Source organism: Arvicola amphibius, chromosome X (genome assembly GCF_903992535.2).
Source record: "Arvicola amphibius chromosome X, mArvAmp1.2, whole genome shotgun sequence".
Classification (NCBI taxonomy): domain Eukaryota; kingdom Metazoa; phylum Chordata; class Mammalia; order Rodentia; family Cricetidae; genus Arvicola; species Arvicola amphibius.
In genome coordinates this window covers 4,988,666-5,009,262 of record NC_052065.1, presented here as the reverse complement: position 1 = coordinate 5,009,262, position 20,597 = coordinate 4,988,666, and the positions used below count along the sequence as shown (strand labels likewise).

Genomic DNA, 20,597 nt, shown 5'->3' with positions numbered 1-20,597 from the left:
TGAGCCCCTGCACCATTCAAATCCTTATCAGGCATTCTAAAGTATCATTTGTAGTAACCTTTAAAATAAACAGAATCCTCTGAAAGCCAAAAAGGGAGTTTGAGAACCTTGAATTATATGGCCTACTTTTTAGAAACATAGTCAAAACTTTGGATGTATACCCCGCATTTATGCAAGATGGGACAAATTCAGCCTGTGGGATGTGACAATCTCCAGGCAGCGTCAGAGGTCAGCTAGCATACACTGTAGATCTGCTTGGTGCGCGAGGAGGCAAGTTCAGATATCTGGTATCTGCCAATTCACAGTAAAGGAAAAATTGAGTTTACATTCAAATTTGTAAACTTTCTGGCATGGGTCTTTTGCTGGGGATGGTGAGTGGTGTGTGCCTGCAATCTCACCGCATGGAAGGCTGAGGCAGTATTGGGAATTTAAGATCCACTTGAGCTACACAGTGGGATCCTCTTACCCGACTCACTCTCCACAAGACCAGAGTAGAAGCCAACATGTTGGCCAGAAACTCAGGTTCACATATATGTATTTGCATAGCACAAAAAAGGTGCACTACCATTTTTGTAATTTGAGATCATTTTGAACAAATGACTTACCATTAGGAAATGTCTTCTTCACTACAGGTATGCACTGAGAAGCATGCCATCAAACATCCATTCAGTTCAAACAATCAGAATCAGATTTATAAAAAAGAAATGCATAAAATGTACAAGTGTACTTTTTTCTAATAAATCACACTTAAGTTTAAAAAAAAACAACAAAACTAAGAATCACCTTTAACAACTAAGTAGTTAAAAACGTTAGTAGAAAAAGAACCACTTCTATACACTCTTGGGTTGTTTTGTGGTTTATTTTCTAATTGCTGTAGTTTGCATCTGACGTTTTTACATTGTTCCACATGATGGGAATCTATAGCAAAAAGACTCATTAAAGCATAAAAATGACATTACCACAGCCAGCATTTATAACTACAAACTTTCTCTGAATATAGAGCAGCTGGAGTTCCATAAAATAGCTGCAGGCAACTTGGGAGACTCCCACCTGTTGAATTAAATAACGATAGTGTGGTAGTAACTGTAGTGTCTGCACAATACAAATATATATTCTACACACGCCTTCTATCATAGTAATTAAAAACTGCAAGCAATACACAGTGAACACAGGAGACATGTATCTTTTGTCTTACATGGTCCTGGATTTCCATGTGCAAAGCAGACACCAATAGTGTCACAATACAAACATGTTATTAACTCTCCAATAATTCTACAGAAGGTGTTATATTCCGCCCTATATCCCAGGTCAGGCTTCTGAAGCTGAGACAAGCTGGAAAGGTAGTGGTGGAGACTACTGAGCACTGACTGGGGTCTGGGGTACAGGACAACTAGCCCCAGGGCCCACGTTCTTCTTTTTCTATTTCTAGCACACTGTCTCTCAAGAAACTGGTAGAGGTGTCCAGTACAGTCTCTCAATTGCTCATTCTAGTGTTTACTTACACTTGTAATACAACTTAATTCAGATTTTATTCTTTTCTGAACAAGGATGGAAAAGGATGGTTTAAGGAAAACCACACACATAGAGGTACTATGTAAAAGTCTGTGGGAGTCCTATCAGTATATAAATAGAACTTCTCCTTACTAAGCAGGATGAATATCACACACTGATACAAGTCTTTTTAATCTTTATGATAGGCAGGGTAACACACAGAAATGTCTTCATTCTGATCTTTACCTGTAAAGCCACAGTTTATAGTGGACATCATTAAATCTGTACAGAATACAAATTGAGTAGAAATCTATTTAAAACATGCTTTAACATATTTGATTACTCTGCAGCCAACACTACCTATTGAAGATGTTGTTCAACAGTTATATAAGACAATTGAGATTAAGTAACATTACAAGTCACAAAATTTTTAAGTGACAACTTATAGCTACGATTCCATACATGGGATGAGTAAACCAATGGCTATTTCCCAAATAAAATATAAAATTCCTGTCATGAATACTTTGTAGTCTCCTAAAAGTAGTTCCCTTAAAAGTTAAGATGGTAAGAAAGATTCAACAGACAAGGCAAACAACTAAATCTTGGCAAGTCTTTTTACAGGGATGTTTGGTGTGGTTACTCAGCCACCGTAGCAACACACCATATTCATGCTCTATCCGAAAAAAAAAATACAGGAAAACTATAACCCCATCAAATGGGTTCATTCATGGGGTGATAAGGATCAGACCAAGAGCTTGGTGTGAGATTATCAAATTAATTAGCGTTAACCTGTTACATCATCTTAGCAGAAAGACATATTTTAGTTGGGTGTGCTTCTACACACCTGTAACCCCAGCATTTGGGAGGTAAAGGTAGAGGATCAGAAGTTCGAGGTCAGCCTCAGCTGTTGGTATTTCAAGGCCAGCGTGGGCTATATGAAATCCTGTCTCAAAGAACCAAAAACAGTCGGGTGGTGCCAGCGCATGCCTTTCATCCCAGTACTCGGGAGGCAGAGGCAGGTGGATCTCTGTGAGTTTGAGGCCAGCTTGGTCTACAAGAGCTAGTTCCAGGACAGGCTCCAAAAGCCACAGAGAAACCCTGTCTTGAAAACCTAAAACCAAAAAACCAACAACAACAAAAAAAACCCTCCCCTCCACAAAACAAAATAGCATTATTCTTAGATTTTAAACATTTTATTTTTCTTTATGGGCACTGCTTATAATAGAGTTGTACTATAGAAGTCAAAGTAAAAATAAAAAACAAAATTTCCTTGAAGACCACTTCCTTTTCCTTATTTGAAATAAAATTGAATCAGTTAAACGTATTACTTCCCATACCAAATACACATCAAAGAACTCTTCCAGGTAGCATTTGCATATTAGTGACAATTGTATTTAACTACTTTAAACCAGTAAGACTCCAGATCACCCGGGATACAAGAACACTCATTAATTAATGTTGCTACTATTTAGGCAAGAAAAGAGATTAAAAAAAAAACCATCAGAAGGTACAGGAAACGGGGTCATATGTAATTTCTAAAAACCATTTCAAATCCTGTTTGTTACAGGAAGAAGAAAATCAACTTTTGATTTGAGCTGTATCATCTATGTAGACTTAAAACACTGCCCATAAAATGCTTAACTATATACACTGCAAATTTAGTAAAAATGGTTTTTCATTGTTGTTTCTGAGACAGAGTCTTATGTAGCCCTGGCCAATATTAACAAATTTTCCTGTGCTGGGATCACAGGTGTATACTACATCCAGCTGGTGAAACACTTTTAAGGTCCAGAGGTCTAATTACTGATGAAGACGATGATTAGCAAATACCTCAAGGTTAGTTTCAGCCCTTGTTCTCAGATAATCTGCCTAGACGGATATTCACTAAGAAACTCCTCAGATTAAGAAATACAGACCACATCACTTCATCTTTCCTACTGTTGTTATTTATGGAACCTCACATTTTGAAGCTGAGAAGGAAAACCTAAAACGAAGTCATAAAGAAAGGGATCACGGAAAAGGTCTTGGTTTTGAAAGCCTGTAATGTGCATTCCTTTGTCTGCTCCTTTTCACTAATGAAGTTTTCCGGATGCTACTACACTACCAGGGCCACAAGCTGCACGATGGATCTTGGTTTAGAAACTTGCAAGCTTTCAGTGCGTACAGTGAATTCTGACTAGCCCAGCTCTAACTGCAATAATTCCTAAATAAGAGCAAACCTAAATTCCCAGTAGAAAGAAACTGGGAACGCCCCTGGACTGTCTACATAATAAACTTGTCCGTAATGTAAAGTCAGAGTATAATATCCTCTGCAGCATGCTATTTTCTCAGCTACAGCTCTTTGATTCAGAAATAAGAAAACATTTTTTCACTACATTTGTTTTTGAACTGACTCTCCTGCCTAGACCTCACAAGGGCAGGGTTATAGCTCATGCCATTATATCAGGTTTAAGTTTGCTTCCCTAATTTCCCCCTCAATTTAGGGAAACCTGAAAACACATTAATTTATACTTTGTTCCATAATATTCTTATGAGCTGAAATTTTCACTTGCCTATTTTATGTATTTATAAAGCACTCAGAATTGTAGCTCAGGCGAGTAAGACTCCTGAAAAAGCAACATTCCCACACAATATTTTAGTAAAAATATTCTATGCACATGAGTAAAACAATCTTTTCCTTGTTTGGGAATTTCCTAATCACACTAGTTGAGAAAAGAAACCATCTTAATTAAGTTATTACCAATGTTAAGACAACTGAGCACCACCTAGTGTTCAATTTCTGCAACTACCGACCTTGATTTAAAATATTAAAAACCAGTTTCTAAAAACATTTTGGAAATGCCTTTCCTCCCCCAGTAAGCTGATGACTGCAAAATAAATCATAAGAACTTACATGTTATCAAAACTAGTATAAAAATAGATAGCCACATACTTTTAAATATGAAAAGCAAACCTATCACTTTTGCCTTTAAATAGATTTCTGCTTGGTGTGGTAAATACATTTAATCTCAGCACCCAGGAGGCTGAGAAAAAGGAGGATCATAGTGAGTATGGGTCCACTAGGACTATAGTGAATTCCAAGCTAGCCTCAGATACAAAGTTGGATTCTGTCTCAAAATATAACACAACAAAACATAAAACAGATTTCTGCCTCCATTTGTATCAAAATCTCTGGGCAACTGGAATATACACAAAGACTTTACTTTGTACAGTCAACAGCTATGCAAAAGGAGGGCTTAATCATAATTTATGCATACAAGGCAAATTGTTTATTCAAAACATCCATTTACTTACTGGAAGGGGTCAAAGTAGGAAAGGCAGCAATGTATATTTTTTTCTTACATGATCTCTTTTAGTTCAATTACAACAAATGAACAAAATGGGCTTAACATATCACTTAAGATATTTTCAGCTTTGAAAGAAGCGACCTTAGTACTGAATCGAGTCTGTCTCAACAAATTACAATCAATACAGTGAAAACTTTTCCTTGAGGTCTATGGCCAGATTCCAAACTTGCAGGGCAATCTTCAGACGAACTGGAATGTAAAGTGTTGAGTTCATTTTAGATCTGAAAGAGAAAAGAACATGAAGTCAAAGGGAAAAAGCAATTCTAAAAGGATCCTTTACATGCATGTGCAAATTCACATGTACTACTTTAGGTGTTGTTAGGTGGCTTAGAGTACGAGGACCTCAGGTGTTCGCCCTCACTTTCAGCATTGTTCACTGTTCTGTATGTCAGGCTAGCTGGCCTAAGAGCTTCCAAAAATTCCTCTGCCTCCACCTCCAATCTTGCCATAAAAACACTAGGTTTAGAGAGGGTACTATAGCCAGCTGTATGTGGACTCTGTAGCAGATTCTTGAGGGCCTGGCAAGCACTTTACCCTGAACCAATCCAGGAGAAAAGCACTCTTAAATTCTAATACTCTGTGTATAAGGGAAATGTTCCCACAGCCCATATAGGAAATCAACCCAGTCAAGAGAAAATTCCCCCCAAATAAGCTTTTCTGTATTGCAGCTCACTTTCAGAAATTCTGATTTTCATAATATTTTATGTGATACACGTTATTTTTCTAAAGAATATGTATATTAGCTAGTTGTGGTGGTGCACACCTTTAATCCCAGTGCTTAGGAGGCTGAGGCAGGTAGGTAGGTAGTATAGAGTTCGAGGTCAGTATATTTGTGTGTGTGCAGGTACCAAGGCCAGAAGATGGCACTGGATGGAGCTGGAGTTATAGGGAGTGTGAGAATCAAACTGAGGCCCTCTGTAACAGTAGTAAGTGCTCTTAACCACCCAGCCAGCCATCTCTCTAGTCTCCGGGGACTATTCTTTATTGTCCTTTCTTCTTTTTAGTTTTTTTTTTGGGGGGGGGGTGTAGACAACTCACTCTATATAGTTGGCTCACCTTGAACTCAGAGACTCACCTACCTCTGCCTCCTGAGTACTAGGATTAAAGGCCTGTGTCACCATGTCTGGTGACATTCTTTTTTCTTTTTTTAGAGACAGGGTTTCTTTGTATAGCCCTGGCTATTCTGGAACTCACTTTGTAGACCAGGCTGGCCTTGAACTAACAGAGAATGAGAATATTCTTAATGAGGTTTGCTGTCTCCTTTCCTTTGCATTACGTATTTGAGAATTTATTTTACATTTTCACTTCTTTAAATAAAAAAGACTAAGTTTTCTTTATTTGTGTGATGGGTGTACCTGTGTCTGCACTTATGTATGTGGGTGCCAGTGGAGGCCAGAAGTCGTCAGGTTCCCTGGAGCAGGAGTTGCAGGCAGTTATGAGCTGCCTCCTCGTGTGTGTGCTGGGAACCAAAGCTGGGTCCTCTACATGAGCAAATGATGATGGAGGAGTGTCTATGGGTTACTTTCTTTATTAATAATCAAAGTAACCCATAGACACTCCTCCATCAAGCAACAAGCATCCTTTACCACTGAGCCATTTCTCTAGTCCAGATTTGAGATTTTATACTTTTGGAGTAGCAACAGACATGAAGGAACATGATCTCTTTTGAGAACTATGTAAGTATGTCTTCAATCCTTTTCTTTCAAGTTGATTATAGAAGTACAGCTAGAACACTTATAAACACTTAGAAAACAGCCAGAGAAATGTCCCCCAAGGGAAAGAGCAGAGTTTTCAGGTGATACAACAAACTCTTATTTAAAGCAAACAAACAACCACCACCACCACCACCCCAAAAAATGGCCCGAGGTTCTCTGGAACCCACATGAACTTACTTACCTCTACATGCGTCCCCTAGCACGAGTGTACATGTCCATCATTCATTCATACATACGAAATAAATATTTCAAAATAATGTTCATGACAATGTAAATTCTGGGGTGCAGATGGCTCACTGGGTAAAACTGTCTACTGCTATTGCAGTCTTGTTACTGGCACCCACATTGGGTGCATCACAACTGCCTTTAACCCCAGCTCCAGAGAATCTGATGCCCTCTTTTGGTCTTCATGGGCACCCAATCCACCAACACTACACTTAAGAAAAAAAATTACAAAGGGGAACTTGAACTTGGCATCACCTGTGGCTTCCCATTTTTCCTTTCTTTCCCTTTCCTCTCTTTCTGAATTACTAGAGACTCACACAGTAATTATATGCTACATCATAAAAAGTGTGTGTTGGGGGGAATTAGAGAAATGCTTTTGGCTAGGCTCAAGAAAACTACGTTAAAAATGTTCAAGAGTGGTGGTGATGTCGCACGCCTTTAATCCCAGTACTCCTCCAACGGCAGAGGCAGGTGGATCTCTGTGAGTTCGAAGCCAGCCTGGCCTATAAGAGTTAGTTCCAGGGCAGGGTTCAAAGGCACAGATAAATCCTATTTTGAAAAACAAAACAAAACAAAAATTCAAACAGCCGAGTGGTGGAGCCCACCTTTAATCCGAGCACCTGGGAGGCAGAGGCAGGTGGATCTCTGTGAGTTCCAAGACAGCTGGGGCTGTTAAACAGAAACCCCGTGTTGGAAAAAAGTTAAAAAAAATCACTTTCTATTGGTAAAATGTCATTTACTTTTTGTGCGTATCACACGTGTGCCTAATGGCCTCAGAGGCAAGAAGGCATGTAAGTCCCTTGGAACTAGAGTCAGAGATGATTATGAATTAACATGTGTTTTTAAAGATGTATTGAGTAGGGCTGGAGAGATGGCTGAGTGGTTAAGAACACTGACTGCTCTTCCAGAGGAGCAGGGTTCAATTCCACATAGCAACTCACAGCTGACTGTAACTCCAGTTCCAGGGGACCTGATGCCATCACACAGACATACAGGAAAGCAAAACACCAATGTACATAAAATAAAAATTGTATGTACTCTGGGTGTGGTGCAAAGTATTGCTATGTAGATCCAGCTGGCCTGGTATTTGCTGGTATTGCAATCGAAGCTGACCTCAAACTTGCAGCAGTCACCTGGCTTCAGCCTCCCAATTACCAGGATTACAGGTCTATCTTACCACACTTGCTAACAGTTTGACCTCTAAATACTTCTTGTGATTTTAACACACAGCTAAGTCTCAAAATATACTTTTTATTTTTATATATCACCTGGGATAAATAGTGGCTCTCATTGTGACATTTTATACATGTACATTTTGCCTCTATCCAATATTCACCCACTATTCTTTTATCTCTTCACCTTGATCTTCTTCCTATTTCTGAACAGTGCCTTTACTTTCATGTTCCTCTCACCCCTAAATATAGACTCTCACACTTAAATGTTCTATATTCCCAGTATTATAGAAATCTAAGAGAAAGGGACAGTATCTATGTATGTAATTCATGAACAGAAACCAGAAAGCAGAAAGCAGGCTGTATCTACTTACATCATCGATGTCTTCATCATCATCCCCAATGTCATCAAACTGAATTTCATCATCATCTCCAGGACCAAATGTATCAGTTTCATTGATTTTAGCTAACAAAAAACACACACAAGAAAAATACTGATAATATAATCAAAATGTCGACTCCAACTTTCTACTAATTTTGCTATATGGAATTTCTTTTGTATTCAAGGGCTATTTAGCAAGTCAAGTTCTAATCCTCTGAAGCACTTATACCCTCTAGGTATGCTTCAGAAATTTGTGCACATACTGGCAACTTTATTTCCTATCTCAAAAAAAGAAAGAAAGAAAAAGTAAGTTACTCTAGGAGGGAGAAAAATTGGAGGAGTCATTTGCTGGACTTGGGATTAGTGATTGTTTCAAGTGTCCAGAAAACTCAACTTCTGATCAAAATGAACCATACAGAATCAATCAATCAATCAATCAATCAATCAATCAATAAGAAAAGAACTTATTCCCACTATAGGGTAAAAGGGACAACTGGAGCAGGAAACCAACCAATCCCTGAGCACCCTGACTCTGAACTCAGAGCCAGTAAAAGAAACATCTTTATCCCTAAACCCAGGACCAAACAAACATGCCCTGACTCTGAAACTAGCGTCAAAGAAACACACTTTCTCCCTAGAATTAGAGCCATGGAAAGAAATATGCCATGGTCCTAAGATTAGAGTCAAAAGGCTAAAAAAGACCAGTGAAAGAAACAGTATGGCCTCGAGATCAGAGCCATCTCTGCCCCTAACTAAACTAACCAATCCCTGAGCAGGGAGAACTAACCAATCCGTCTTCTCCTTGAAAAACTCCACCCCTAAGAAGCCCTATGTAAACCTTTCTACTTGTTCAGTTACATGCTGCAGAGGCAGCCACTCTCTTGAACTCCTTCTCAAATAAATCTCTTTCTCGAAAGTCTTGGGTAGAGCCGGGCGGTGGTGGCGCACGCCTTTAATCCCAGCATTCGGCAGGCAGAGGCAGGCGGATCTCTGTGAGTTCGAGGCCAGCGTGGTCTACAAGAGCTAGGTCCAGGACAGGCTCCAAAGCTACAGAGAAACCCTGTCTCGAAAAACCAAAAAAAAAGGTCTCGGGTAAAGATCTTCACTTGCAGGCACAGAATAGAATAACCTGGCTGGGACACTTCTTGGGGGATTGAGCTGAAAAACCTCGCTGGAATGCCTCCAGGTGGGAGACGGGGGCTGAGCAAGGCCGAGCAAGGCTGAGCAGAAAAAGAAAGAACTTTTCGCAGAGCGGGAGGAGAGTGGTGCATTTCTGCAGGGGCTGCCCCTTTAGCGGAGTGTCAGCAAAAGAAGTAACGTCTTGGGACAAGCTGATAGCTCGACTAGGATATTCCCTTAACAGTGGCTCGGCTGTAGCAGCTCGCCAGAAGAGCAGGATTGCTATATCCTGCAGGGAGACTATCCCCCAACACAACCCAGCTTCAGGTAGCCTGGCTTCCTAATAAAGTAAGGACACTTTCCCTCCAGGGCTGAGTTGTCCTATTGCGGCTGTTAAGTATAGCCTGGCTTACTGATAAGCCAGGATATCTTTGCAGCTCCAGAGCTGTAACACATCCCCTACACCCACCAATCATTAATTAGGAAGAAACATTTAGGCAAATCATACTTTTCCCTAAGGAATAAAAAGAAATAAGGCATGCTACTCCACCACCAAATATCTTACTGTTTCCTAGAGCAAAATGGCAAGCTTATAATTCTCAGTAGGGCCTTACTGGTTACAAAGGTCAAGTTTTCATGAGAAAACACAGTGTATGCAATCTTTCTTTATAATTGTTATGTAAAAAGATGTACAAAATAATGCATAAATTCTATTTTTCCTCTGATAAGGCTATAGAAGGCTTATATTTTGAGGGGGAAAACAATCCATACTACTTAATTAATCACTGACTTTGTATTTACACATATAAAGGACAGACTCCTGAAGAGATCTTTTTCAGTAGTGCTTGTCATCCGATCTAGGTCTTGTACATGCTAGGGTGGCCTCTACTGAACTGCACTGCCAACTTTTCTTGAAGAGCTTTTAAAATACCACAAGAAATAATTCCTTTGGCTGACACTGTAATTTCTCATTAAACACTCTTATCAGGAACAGAATTAATAACCTTTCTATGGTATCTAGTATGAAGCATAAACAGGTATATTTTACTCGTGTAATCACAAAAACAAATAGGAGGAACAAAATTTCATCGCCTAAACACTAGCACGTGACAAGTTAATAAAGACTCAGCCATTCATTACCATGCTCTGGAAGCTCGCCATATGCCTTGAGACTTCTAGCTTCATCTGCGTTGTATTTTAAAATGACATCGGCTTTGTTATCCTTAAAAAACAAGTAATTTTTGATTAACACACTATTATTTGTTATGTCATACATTACTTTCAAATTGAATTTAAAAAATCAGATCTTAATGTTTTGCTATAAAATCCTTCTCACCTTCCTTAGGTTAAACTCCAAAAGAAGTTTTAGGAACACAACTGAGCAATGATTAAAAATTCAGAAAGATATAGCTCACATCTATAGCAGCAGAATGACATTTTTATATTATTTATAATTATCCTTTAATCAGAAGCAAAAATGCCCCCCTGAAACTATAATTTACAGAGTGATCAAATAGATTTACAGATGCAAGCCAAAGAGTGAGACTTGGTATCATAGCCTAAGGAATTTTAAAAATGTATATGTGTATATACACGCATGTATGTGTGGGTACCTGTGGAAGCTAGAAGGGGGCATCAGATCCCCTGGAACTGGAGTTACAGGTGGATGGGAGCCACCTGATGTGAGTGCTGGGAACCAAACTCTGGTCCATTGTAAGAGCAGCAAGCATTCTTAACTGCTGAGCCATCTTTCCAGCCCTGATATAAGGAAATAAATATGCCTTTTCATATATGTTAAGGCCAACTGTAATGATTATTAATCTTGTCATTTTGACAGGATCTAGAATCACAACAAAAATAAATCTTTAGGTCTATCTGTGAGTGAAGTTTCTAGATTAAGTTTATTAAGGTAGGAAGGTTCACCCTAAATGCAGGCAGTGCCATTCCATGGGATGGGGTCCTGGACTGAATAAATAACAGAAAAATAACACTAGCATTCGTTCACCTTCCTCTGCTTCCTGACTACAGATGCGGTGAGACCATCTGTCCCAGCTCCAGCTGTCATTTCCTCACTATGATGGAATATACCCTTAAACCGTGAGCCAAACGAATTCTTCCTTACACTGCTTTTTTATGGTAACTTTTCACAATAAGTAAACTAATACTTGGTATTAATCAGACTTTTTTGAAAATAAATTGATCAGAGGGCAAGTCTATGGAACTTTCCTTCCTTCCATCTTTGCGTGGCTCTGGGGATCTAAACTCAGGTCGTCAGGCTCATCTAGTTGTCTCACTAGCACCCAATTTGTCTTCGTAAATTAAAAAAAAATAGTCTTTCTTCTGTGCCGCACTAGCAAGACATGATGCCTCAAAGTGTTTACATTTCCCTATGAGAAGAATTTCACTCTTCCTAAAACTGAAGAATGGGTTGCTTCAATTTTAAGAGCACTGCCATCTAAACTAGCACTTTAAAAATCGTGAAAAGTATATAGAAAGAGGGATGTGGATAGCAAGAACTTGAAATTTTTTTTCTTGAATTTTCTTTTCAGATTCATTTTTGAGCATGAATATTTTGCCTGTATCTATGTATGTCCATCACATGTGTGCTTGGTGCTCACAGGTCAGGAGGCATCAGATCCCTTGGAACTACTGATGGTGTTAGTGTTGAAAACTGAAACCAGATTCTCTGCAAGAGTAGGTGCTTCTAATGGCCAAGCCATCTCGTCAGCCCTAGAAGACAGTAATGCCACAATCTCTCTGGACCACCCTCAAAGTGACAGAAGACAGAGAAAGGATCATAGGAGATTATTGTCAGTATTAAGCCTCTCTAAATTTTAGTGTCCTTTCTAACAAGGAATTAAAGCCTGTCTTCTTCTAGGGTTACTGTTAAAATTTAAAAAGAACGAATGGTTTATGAATTTGGAGCAGCTTTTCTCAACCAAAGCACTAATGATAATTCTGAGTCAGATCATCTTTGCTGTGGGATGTGGTGCATTCACACTCCCAGTACTCTACCTACCTACCACTTGCTAAGAACCTCACTCAAGTTATGGTAACCAGAAGAGTCTCCAAACACCGCCTATGACCCTCCGAAGGGTCAAATCACCCACAGAGAACCCTATGGCTTGAAACAAAGATGTCAATGCTTTATCTGAAACACAAAAGTAAAAAACTAACAAAAACTAAGTATGATCAAAGCCACACTAATAGAAATTTAATAAAAGGGTGCACACTTGTAATACCAACATTCTGGAGGGGTACAGGAGGATCAGGAATTCAAGATGACCTTCAGAAACCCAATGTCAGCACACAAAGAACGAGCAATAGACTAGCTGCCTCAGGTCCCTGCTGCTATGACCACCATAAATGGACTGTCCCCTCAAACTGAACCAAAATAAACCCTTCCCTCTTTTTGCTTTTGTCAGTGATTAAAAAAATATATCAGGCTATATTCCATTGTGGGATATATCTGGATTTATTCAGCAGTAAAACCCTACAATAATGGTTCCTAGATTTCTAAAGATCTGTACAGGAAAAGAAAAAAATAATAAAAAGAACAAAATGACCACATAGTAGTACCATCTATTCTAATTATTTTTATTTTATGTGCATTGGTGTTTGGCCACGGGTGCCAGATCCCTTGGAACTAGAATTACAGTCAGTGCTCTTAACCATCAAGCCATCTCTCCAGTCCCACATCATTTATTTTAAAAGGGGAAACTTCAAATAGTAAAGATAAGGAAACCATTTTGCGCTATACAAGCTAAATGTTTGACTCCTTAGACTGGCATTTGGCAACCATACTGCCAGGGACATCAAGTATAATGGCTACAATACAATGGGCTGTTAGGAAATGGCTCATCAAGTTTAAGCAAAATATAAACACATTTAAAAGTAATTTTTACCTGGTAATCTCGGAGGCCCACCAATATGATGTCTGAGGTATTTATCCAAACCTACAAAAGAAAAGCCACTGCATAGTCTATTTTCAATAAGGCAGAATCAAGAAATTTCAGAGGTGATTCACTCAGAAACAGATGAGTTCTGAAAGCACTTGGCTATCTACTATGAAAACAGAAAAATGCTGTACTTTTCTATCTTTTACCCACCCAAATGTATACAGTTTTCATGATCATTTCTTTTCCTTGTGAAGGATTGATATCAACAACATAAAATACACTCTCAACCTGAACCCGACTCTCAAAGCCGGGACTTCCCAGAACCCAAAGGGCCACCTGCCAGGATTCTTTAGTTCTCCTTAAAACTGGAACAGTTCCCTAGTCCTTTCCCTCTTTCATAACACCAGAATGTTCCCCAAATCAGATTTGTTGGCTATTTCCTAATGATTCAGATTCAGACCAAATGTTTTGGGCAGGAATACAACACAAGTGAGGCAAATGATTCTTTAAACAATGGAATCTATAAAATGACCACCATGGTCTTCTATTGGACTTACACTAATATCCTCAGGTCCAGAAAATCTGTAGAGGTGGGAGGCTGGCCATGTGCTCAGTGGTTGAAGTGTTGTGTTAAGGGGCCCTGGGGTGGCTCCCCGCGACACACACACACACCCCTACCTGTAAAGGCATTTCTTCTACTCTCCTCTACATTTTCACATTAGAACAAAACAACTGTTCTGTCTGTCCACACACTTACCTTTTTTCTCAATTTCCCTCTGATGTGGCATAGCCTCTTCACACCATCGAAACACATTGCTTCTAATCGTCCATTTCCCAACATTTTGATTACCTGAGCATATTCTACATAGATGGAGTAGGAGAGAAAAAAGGAATGAAATATTGCCCGCTTTTCTTGATGAAAGCACCTTTTATGTCGATTGAAAATTGACAAGAACATGTGACTGCATTGGTTAGGGATAAATATACATCGGGCAAATATAAAATAAATACAAGAGTTAAACACTTGGCTAGTTAATGGTTGAACCAGAAACAAGACTTTGTAATATAACAACCTGGGTCTGTTATTAGATGTTTTAATTATCTACTTGTACTCAGTAAGGAGACAGACTGACTCCTGCCCTTGTGACCACGCACTACTTCTAGAGATCAAAGGTGCCATGTCCCAGTATGTACACTATACCTCATACAGTTCACATTCAGATCTTTACCTGTTTCATAACCATATTTGACTCCTTAGAGCAATCTCATGGAATCCTCAGTCCAAGTACTTTAAATGTTAGTGATATCCTTGCTGAATCAGTATAACAATAATTATTCTTAGAAAGCCAGAATTATCTTTTACTTGGGTAAAATACCAAATTATTATGATGATGATGATGATGATGATGGTTTTTCAAGACAGGGTTTCTCTATGTAGCTTTGACTGTCCTGGAACTCTCTGTAGACCAGACTGGCCTCCAACTCAACTCAGAGACCGGCCTGCCTCTATCTTCTGAGGGCCGGGATTAAGGGTGTGCACCACCATCACCCGGCTATTTTCTTTATCTTATGACTGGGCTGGGCTAGAGAGGTGGCTCAGAGGTTAAGAACACCAACTGTTCTTCCGCAGGTCCCGAGTTCAGTTCCCAGCAACCACATGGTGGCTCACAACCATCTGTGATGAGATCTGGTGCCTTCTTCTGGCATGTGTATACATAATAAATACATTAAAAAAACAAAGCTATGTATAACTTTAAATAATAATAAAGAAATGCACCACACACAAAAAAAAGATTGGGCCGGGCGGTGGTGGCGCATGCCTTTAATCCCAGCACTTGGGAGGCAAAGGCAGGCAGATCTCTGTGAGTTCGAGGCCAGCCTGGTCTACAAGAGCTAGTTCCAGGACAGGCTCCAAAGCTACAGAAAAACCCTGTCTCGAAAAAACACAAAAAAGATTGGGGTGGGGATATCACGACATAGCCTTAGTTAGCATGAAACTCAGATCCACCTGCCTGTCTCTGCCTCCCAAGTGTTGGGATTAAAGGTATACATTACCCTGCCTAGCCTAAAATGTCAAATTCTTAACTAGAATCCTTTAAGAAGACAATACCCAACTGTCTGTACAAATAAACTCAGAGGCAAGAAGCCAGAAGTCTAGTCTCTTATGTTTGATCCCCAATACAGAAAAGCAAACTAGAAAAATCTAACAGAACCCAACTATCCAGCTTACCTTGCCCATCCTCTTTGAACACCAGCTCTCGCTTTTCAGATTCATTCTCATTCTTTCCTCTACGTCTGTTTTTACCTCCTTTTCCTAGTGAGTTGTTAAAAGAAAAGGTTATCAATCATCTGCAGAGCATCCTGAAAAGGAACAGTGATAAACGTATACTGCGTAACAGACTTAGAAAACCATCTTTAGGGGCTGGAGAGATGGTTCAGTGGTTAAGAACACTGACTGCTCTTCCAAATGACCCAGGTTCAATTCCCAGGACCCACATGGCAGCTCATGACTGTCTGTTATTTCAGTTCTAGAGGATCTGATACCTTCACACCAATGCATGTAAAATAAAGTTAAATTAAAAAGTTTATAAAAAAAGAAAACCATCTTTAAAAGTCAATTAAATTTAAAAATCTGCCTAATCTGGTCAATCATGTTAAACTTACCATGTTCAGGTGTATGTTTCAATGTTACCCTCACCACTCCTTATGGAGTTTTCCTTGGGGACTTTGTATCTTAAGTAACATCCTCATCTCTTTTCCTTTTATTAAAAATGTTTTTCAGTCGGGTGGCAGTGGTGTATGCCTTTAATCCCAGCACTCAGGAGGCAGAGGCAGGTGGATCTCTGTGAGTTCAATGCCAGCCTGGTCTACTAGAGCTAGTTCCAGGACAGGCTACAAAGCTACAGAGAAACCCTGTCTTGAACACCCCCCTCAAAGTTTTTCATAATATATTCTGATTCCCTCCAGTATCTCACTTCCCCCACTTCCCCTCCCATGCGGATCCACTCCCTTCTCTCATGAGAAAATGAATAGACATCTAAGGAATAATAAGACACAATAAGATAAATGAATACAAATTGATATATGACAAAACCCAACACGAATCCCATAAAACCCATACCCAGAAGCCATAATATATAAGCAAAAGAACTGTTAAGGTAAAAAAAAGTTCCAACAGGACATGTGATCAAAGAACCTCCAAAGATGTTACTGAGTTCCTTTTGTGCTGGCCATCTGTCTACTGCTGGGCGTGGGACCAGCCCTTACGAGTGGGTAGATGACCAATGACCATTCTTAACTATTTAAGAATGCCATCTGTTTACCTGTCACAATCAACTTGAATATTAACATTTATTCCCAGTTTATCAGTAAATTCACCATAGGTCAGAGATTAAATAACTCACTCAAAATTTTAGTCAATGAGCTCAGGACCCCAGATCCAACCCTAACCCTCTCTGTCCTAGTAAAGTGCTCATATTAGGGCTCCTTTCCAGAGACTTCTGTCACCACACTCTTAACTACATAGGCCTCAGCTTTGTAACTTTTTTTTTGAGACAGGGTTTCACACTATAGCTAGCATTGAAACTTCGGCAGTCCTTCTGTCTCAGCCCCCTGAATGCTGGCATTGTGAGTGTGAGCCACCATACTGAACCCTGACAAATTTTACAAAAACACCTCGCCTTTCTCATATCTGACCCCCTCCCTATGAAAAGAAGCACTGGTAAAAAGATGGCAGGAGACAGAAACATGAAGCTATGGCTACTGGAATGGAGCATACTGATCTCATGATGGTAGAAGACCAATAACAGTTAAAGAGTCTGAACCTCACCCTTTAAAATGTACCATACCCAAGACAGTCTAGTTTAAAAGCAAGGTGTCAACTGCCTCGAGAGCCTCCTTTAAAATGTGTTTAATGTTTAAGGATGTTTGGTGTTCATGTATGTCCAGTGCCAAAACAGGCACTGGAAAAGGGCATTGGATTCCCTACAAATGGAGTGCCAGACAATTGTATGCTGCCATATAGGTGTTGGGAATTACTATTGAGCCATCCTCTAGGCCTACATACTTTAAGGGCAAGCATACATATGGTGACACTAATACAAAGGGATAGTATACAGTAATAAAGAAACGTGGCAGTGGTGGCGTGCAGTTTTAATCCCAGCACTTGGTAGGCAGAAGCAAGCAGATTTCTGTAAGTTCGAGGCCAGCCTGGTCTACAGAATGAGTTCCAGGACAGCCAGAGTTACACAGCGAGACCCTGTCACAAACAAGACAAAAGAAAAAAAAAAAAAGACTGAAACAAGAGCAAGCCTGAGTGTATGACAAAACAGCAGCAAACAGAAAACCATCTTTTCAACCCCACTTTCTTCCCAAAAGACTATCTAGTTCCTAAGCTTAATCACAATTCTCAAATTCCTTCTTTACAGAGGTGTTTCAGAGAAGCCAAGGGAGGATCTTTCTTAAAACATACTAAGATGTGATTTAGAATAGTTCTGTGTCCTTGAGACCAAAGGGGAGCTTACTATTCACCTATGGGTGGAGTCACCAGAGGGAGATGACCAAGTCCAACAAGTATTTATTGAGCATCTTTTAGGCTAAGTGCTATCAAGGCAATGTGATTATGACTGACACCATTCCCGTCCTTTTAGGACTTACAACTAGTGTGGGAACCAGAAATCTAGTCACTAGAATTAAAGCGAGAATAAGACACCTCACCTGCTGATGTGAGCCAGTTGTCATCTCAGAATAAGGAAGTCTACGGACAGTAATTTGAAGAATTTGAACACATTATGCCTACAATTACACTTTTCCCAGGACAATCAGTAAAAATTCTTGCTACACAAAAAGACTTGCAACCCTGATTTTTGAAGCCCTGAAGCATGGTATGGACAGTGTGTTCAAGATCAGCCTGGGCCACACAGCAAGACTATCTCAAATCAACTTGTCCACAAAACTGTGACCAAGTACCCAGAGGTCTAATGTGAACATTGCCAGGTAATTAAGCAGACTCCCTGGAGTCAGCTTTCAAGCAGAAAAGAGAACACTAGCAGGCGTGGGGCAAGGGAGGTGGCCCAAAGATGAGTTATCAAAGACTTCGTTTTAATAAAACGCACGTGTGCAACCTGTGTGTGTGTGGTGGGGTGCCCAGGTGGGCCAGAAGAGGTCACTGGATCCCCTAGAGCTGAAGTTATAAGCAGTCAGGAGCTACCCTATGTGGGTGGGTATGGAATCCTAATTTTGGTTCTCTTAACCAGGAAGATAACACTTCTGCCCAAAGACTTCATTTTTATCTTATTATTTTTGGTTTTTCAAGACAGGGTTTCTTTGTATAAGCCCTGGCTGTCCTGGAACTCAAGAGATCCTCCTGGCCTCAGAGTTGAAGTTATAGGAGTCAGGAGCTGCCCCATGCGGGTGTGGGGACCCAATTTTGTTTCACTTAATCTGCCCAAAGACAACTTCATTTTTATCTTATATTTGGTTTTTAGAGACGGGGTTTCTTTGTGTAGTCCTGGCTATCCTGGAACTCAAGAGATCCTCCTGGCATGTCTCCTGAGTGCTGGAATTAAAGGTGTGAACCACCACCAACTGGCCCAAGGGTGGGGTAATGTGTCCCTCTCCTGTGGGAAACACAAGTTTTTCTCTATTTTTACTTGCACAATTATACAGACAATGACTATCACAAGCCTGTAATTCCAGCTATTTTGGTAAGCTGCAGCAGAAGAATCCCAAGTTCGAGGCTAGTCCCAGCTACTGAGTGATGTCCGGTTTAGCCCGAGAGCAGAGCAGCAGCAGAGTCCTGCTAAGGATAGATTCGGTCCTACAAAAACCCACGACCACAAAATAGATAAAACTGAGGCTGGCCTTAGGGATGCTGTACTTCTACTTAAATTAGGCTCTTCATTTTAGAGATACCAAATTAAAACTACCCTCATGACTGATAACTTGAGAACATGTTCCCAGAAGAGAGGGAACTTCAAAGGCTTTTATTTTTCCATTAAAATAAATACATGATCTGAAGCAAAAGTGGAAAACTTGGCTAAATAGGATGAAGCGCTCTGGGGTGGCGGGGGGGGGGGTTGGGAGTTAAGCCCCGTAAAGCTATGGAGTAAAAAAGATAACTTTAAAAGTGCATCATCGGATGTAATGACCACTGGCTACTCGGGTGCAGCCTCAGCAGTATCAAGTAAGTGTTCATAAAGAAGCCTACGCAGGAGGTGCCAGATGGGCAAGAAAGCAAGAAGGGCTTTACTCCTTTTCAAAGTTCAGAGTCGTTCCCAGGGCTTAACTCCCCACGTGCCGGAAACCCAAGAAGCCCAAGGCAGGTGTTCCCACGGGTCCCCTTGGCGGCGCGGTCAGTGTGGCGCTAACCAGGGGCAGAAGCCCACATTCTCACACAGGAGGCCCTACAAAAATGGCGTCGGCTCCACCCCAATGTGGCCAAACTGGGAACCCAGGAGTAACTTCCTTGCGCCTCTGCCGAGCTCCGAGTAGGACGCAGAGAATGCTGCCGGAGGAGAGGCAAAGGAAGATGGCAGGAAGGTCACTGCGGCCTGAGCTGACCTCGAGGCCGCGAGCTGGCCCGGGAAAGACGGCGGGGAGCGAAGCCGCGGTCCCGGCGTCGTTACCTTTATTCTTGGGCATGGCGGCAAAGACGGGCTGGCGGCGTGCGGAACCGTGCTCCGGGTGGCGTCGGCAACGGCGGTGACTCCGGGGGGCGACGCTGAGAAACGCGCGGTATGAAGACTATGCGGGAGGCCGAGAAGCGTGCTCGGAAGAGGTTGGTCACCGGTGTTTCCAGGAGCCGCCTGCGCCCACGTTCGGCAGTGGCAAATGGCGTCGCGGCTACAGGCGGCGCTTTTCCCCGCCCTCCCTCTCCCCCTCCCCCGCCCGTGGGCCCGGCCTCCCGCCCTCCCTCTGCTCTACGGCGCAGGCGTGGCCGATAGGACGCTTTCTGGTGGGAGCCTAGGGAGACGCCTGCCAGGGAGGGGTTCACGGCCACGGGAGGGCACGTGGTGGGTGGAGCGAGCGAGGCCCTGGAGGCCGGAAGGGGCTGGCAGGGGCCCTGCGTCACAGTGAAGGATTGGGGGGGGGGGGGGGGAATTGAGGTAGTGCGGGATGCTGCTGCCTTGGCCACCATCTGCTGATTCCTAATTCCTAGCCAAGTTGAGTCCCAGCTTGACAGGCTGCTGACTCACTAACCTCATAGTTAGCTGAGTTTTTATGTGGCTTTTTCACCGGCCCAGCCA

General features: G+C 41.2%; 1 protein-coding gene across 1 annotated transcript; it reads right to left on the bottom strand.

Annotated features, from left to right (window-relative positions):
• Nucleotides 1-2,668: 2,668 nt before the first annotated feature.
• Eif1ax (eukaryotic translation initiation factor 1A X-linked) lies at nucleotides 2,669-20,207 on the bottom strand. The gene is made up of 7 exons (XM_038316844.1): nucleotides 19,977-20,207; nucleotides 15,581-15,664; nucleotides 14,108-14,211; nucleotides 13,357-13,407; nucleotides 10,592-10,673; nucleotides 8,325-8,416; nucleotides 2,669-5,059 (listed from the first exon to the last, which is right to left on the bottom strand). Exons 1-7 carry the CDS (start codon nucleotides 19,990-19,992, stop codon nucleotides 5,054-5,056), a joined length of 435 nt encoding a protein of 144 aa, XP_038172772.1. The 5' UTR covers nucleotides 19,993-20,207; the 3' UTR covers nucleotides 2,669-5,053.
• Between the last annotated feature and the right edge of the window lie 390 nt (nucleotides 20,208-20,597).

Excerpts from the sequence above, each read along its gene's own strand:
- Eif1ax (XM_038316844.1), bottom strand. Across the intron at positions 14,212-15,580 it reads GTTCAAAGAGGATGGGCAAG|AATATGCTCAGGTAATCAAA; the intron begins GTAAGCTGGATA and ends CCATCTATGTAG. Across the intron at positions 10,674-13,356 it reads TGGGCCTCCGAGATTACCAG|GATAACAAAGCCGATGTCAT; the intron begins GTAAAAATTACT and ends TTGTTTTTTAAG.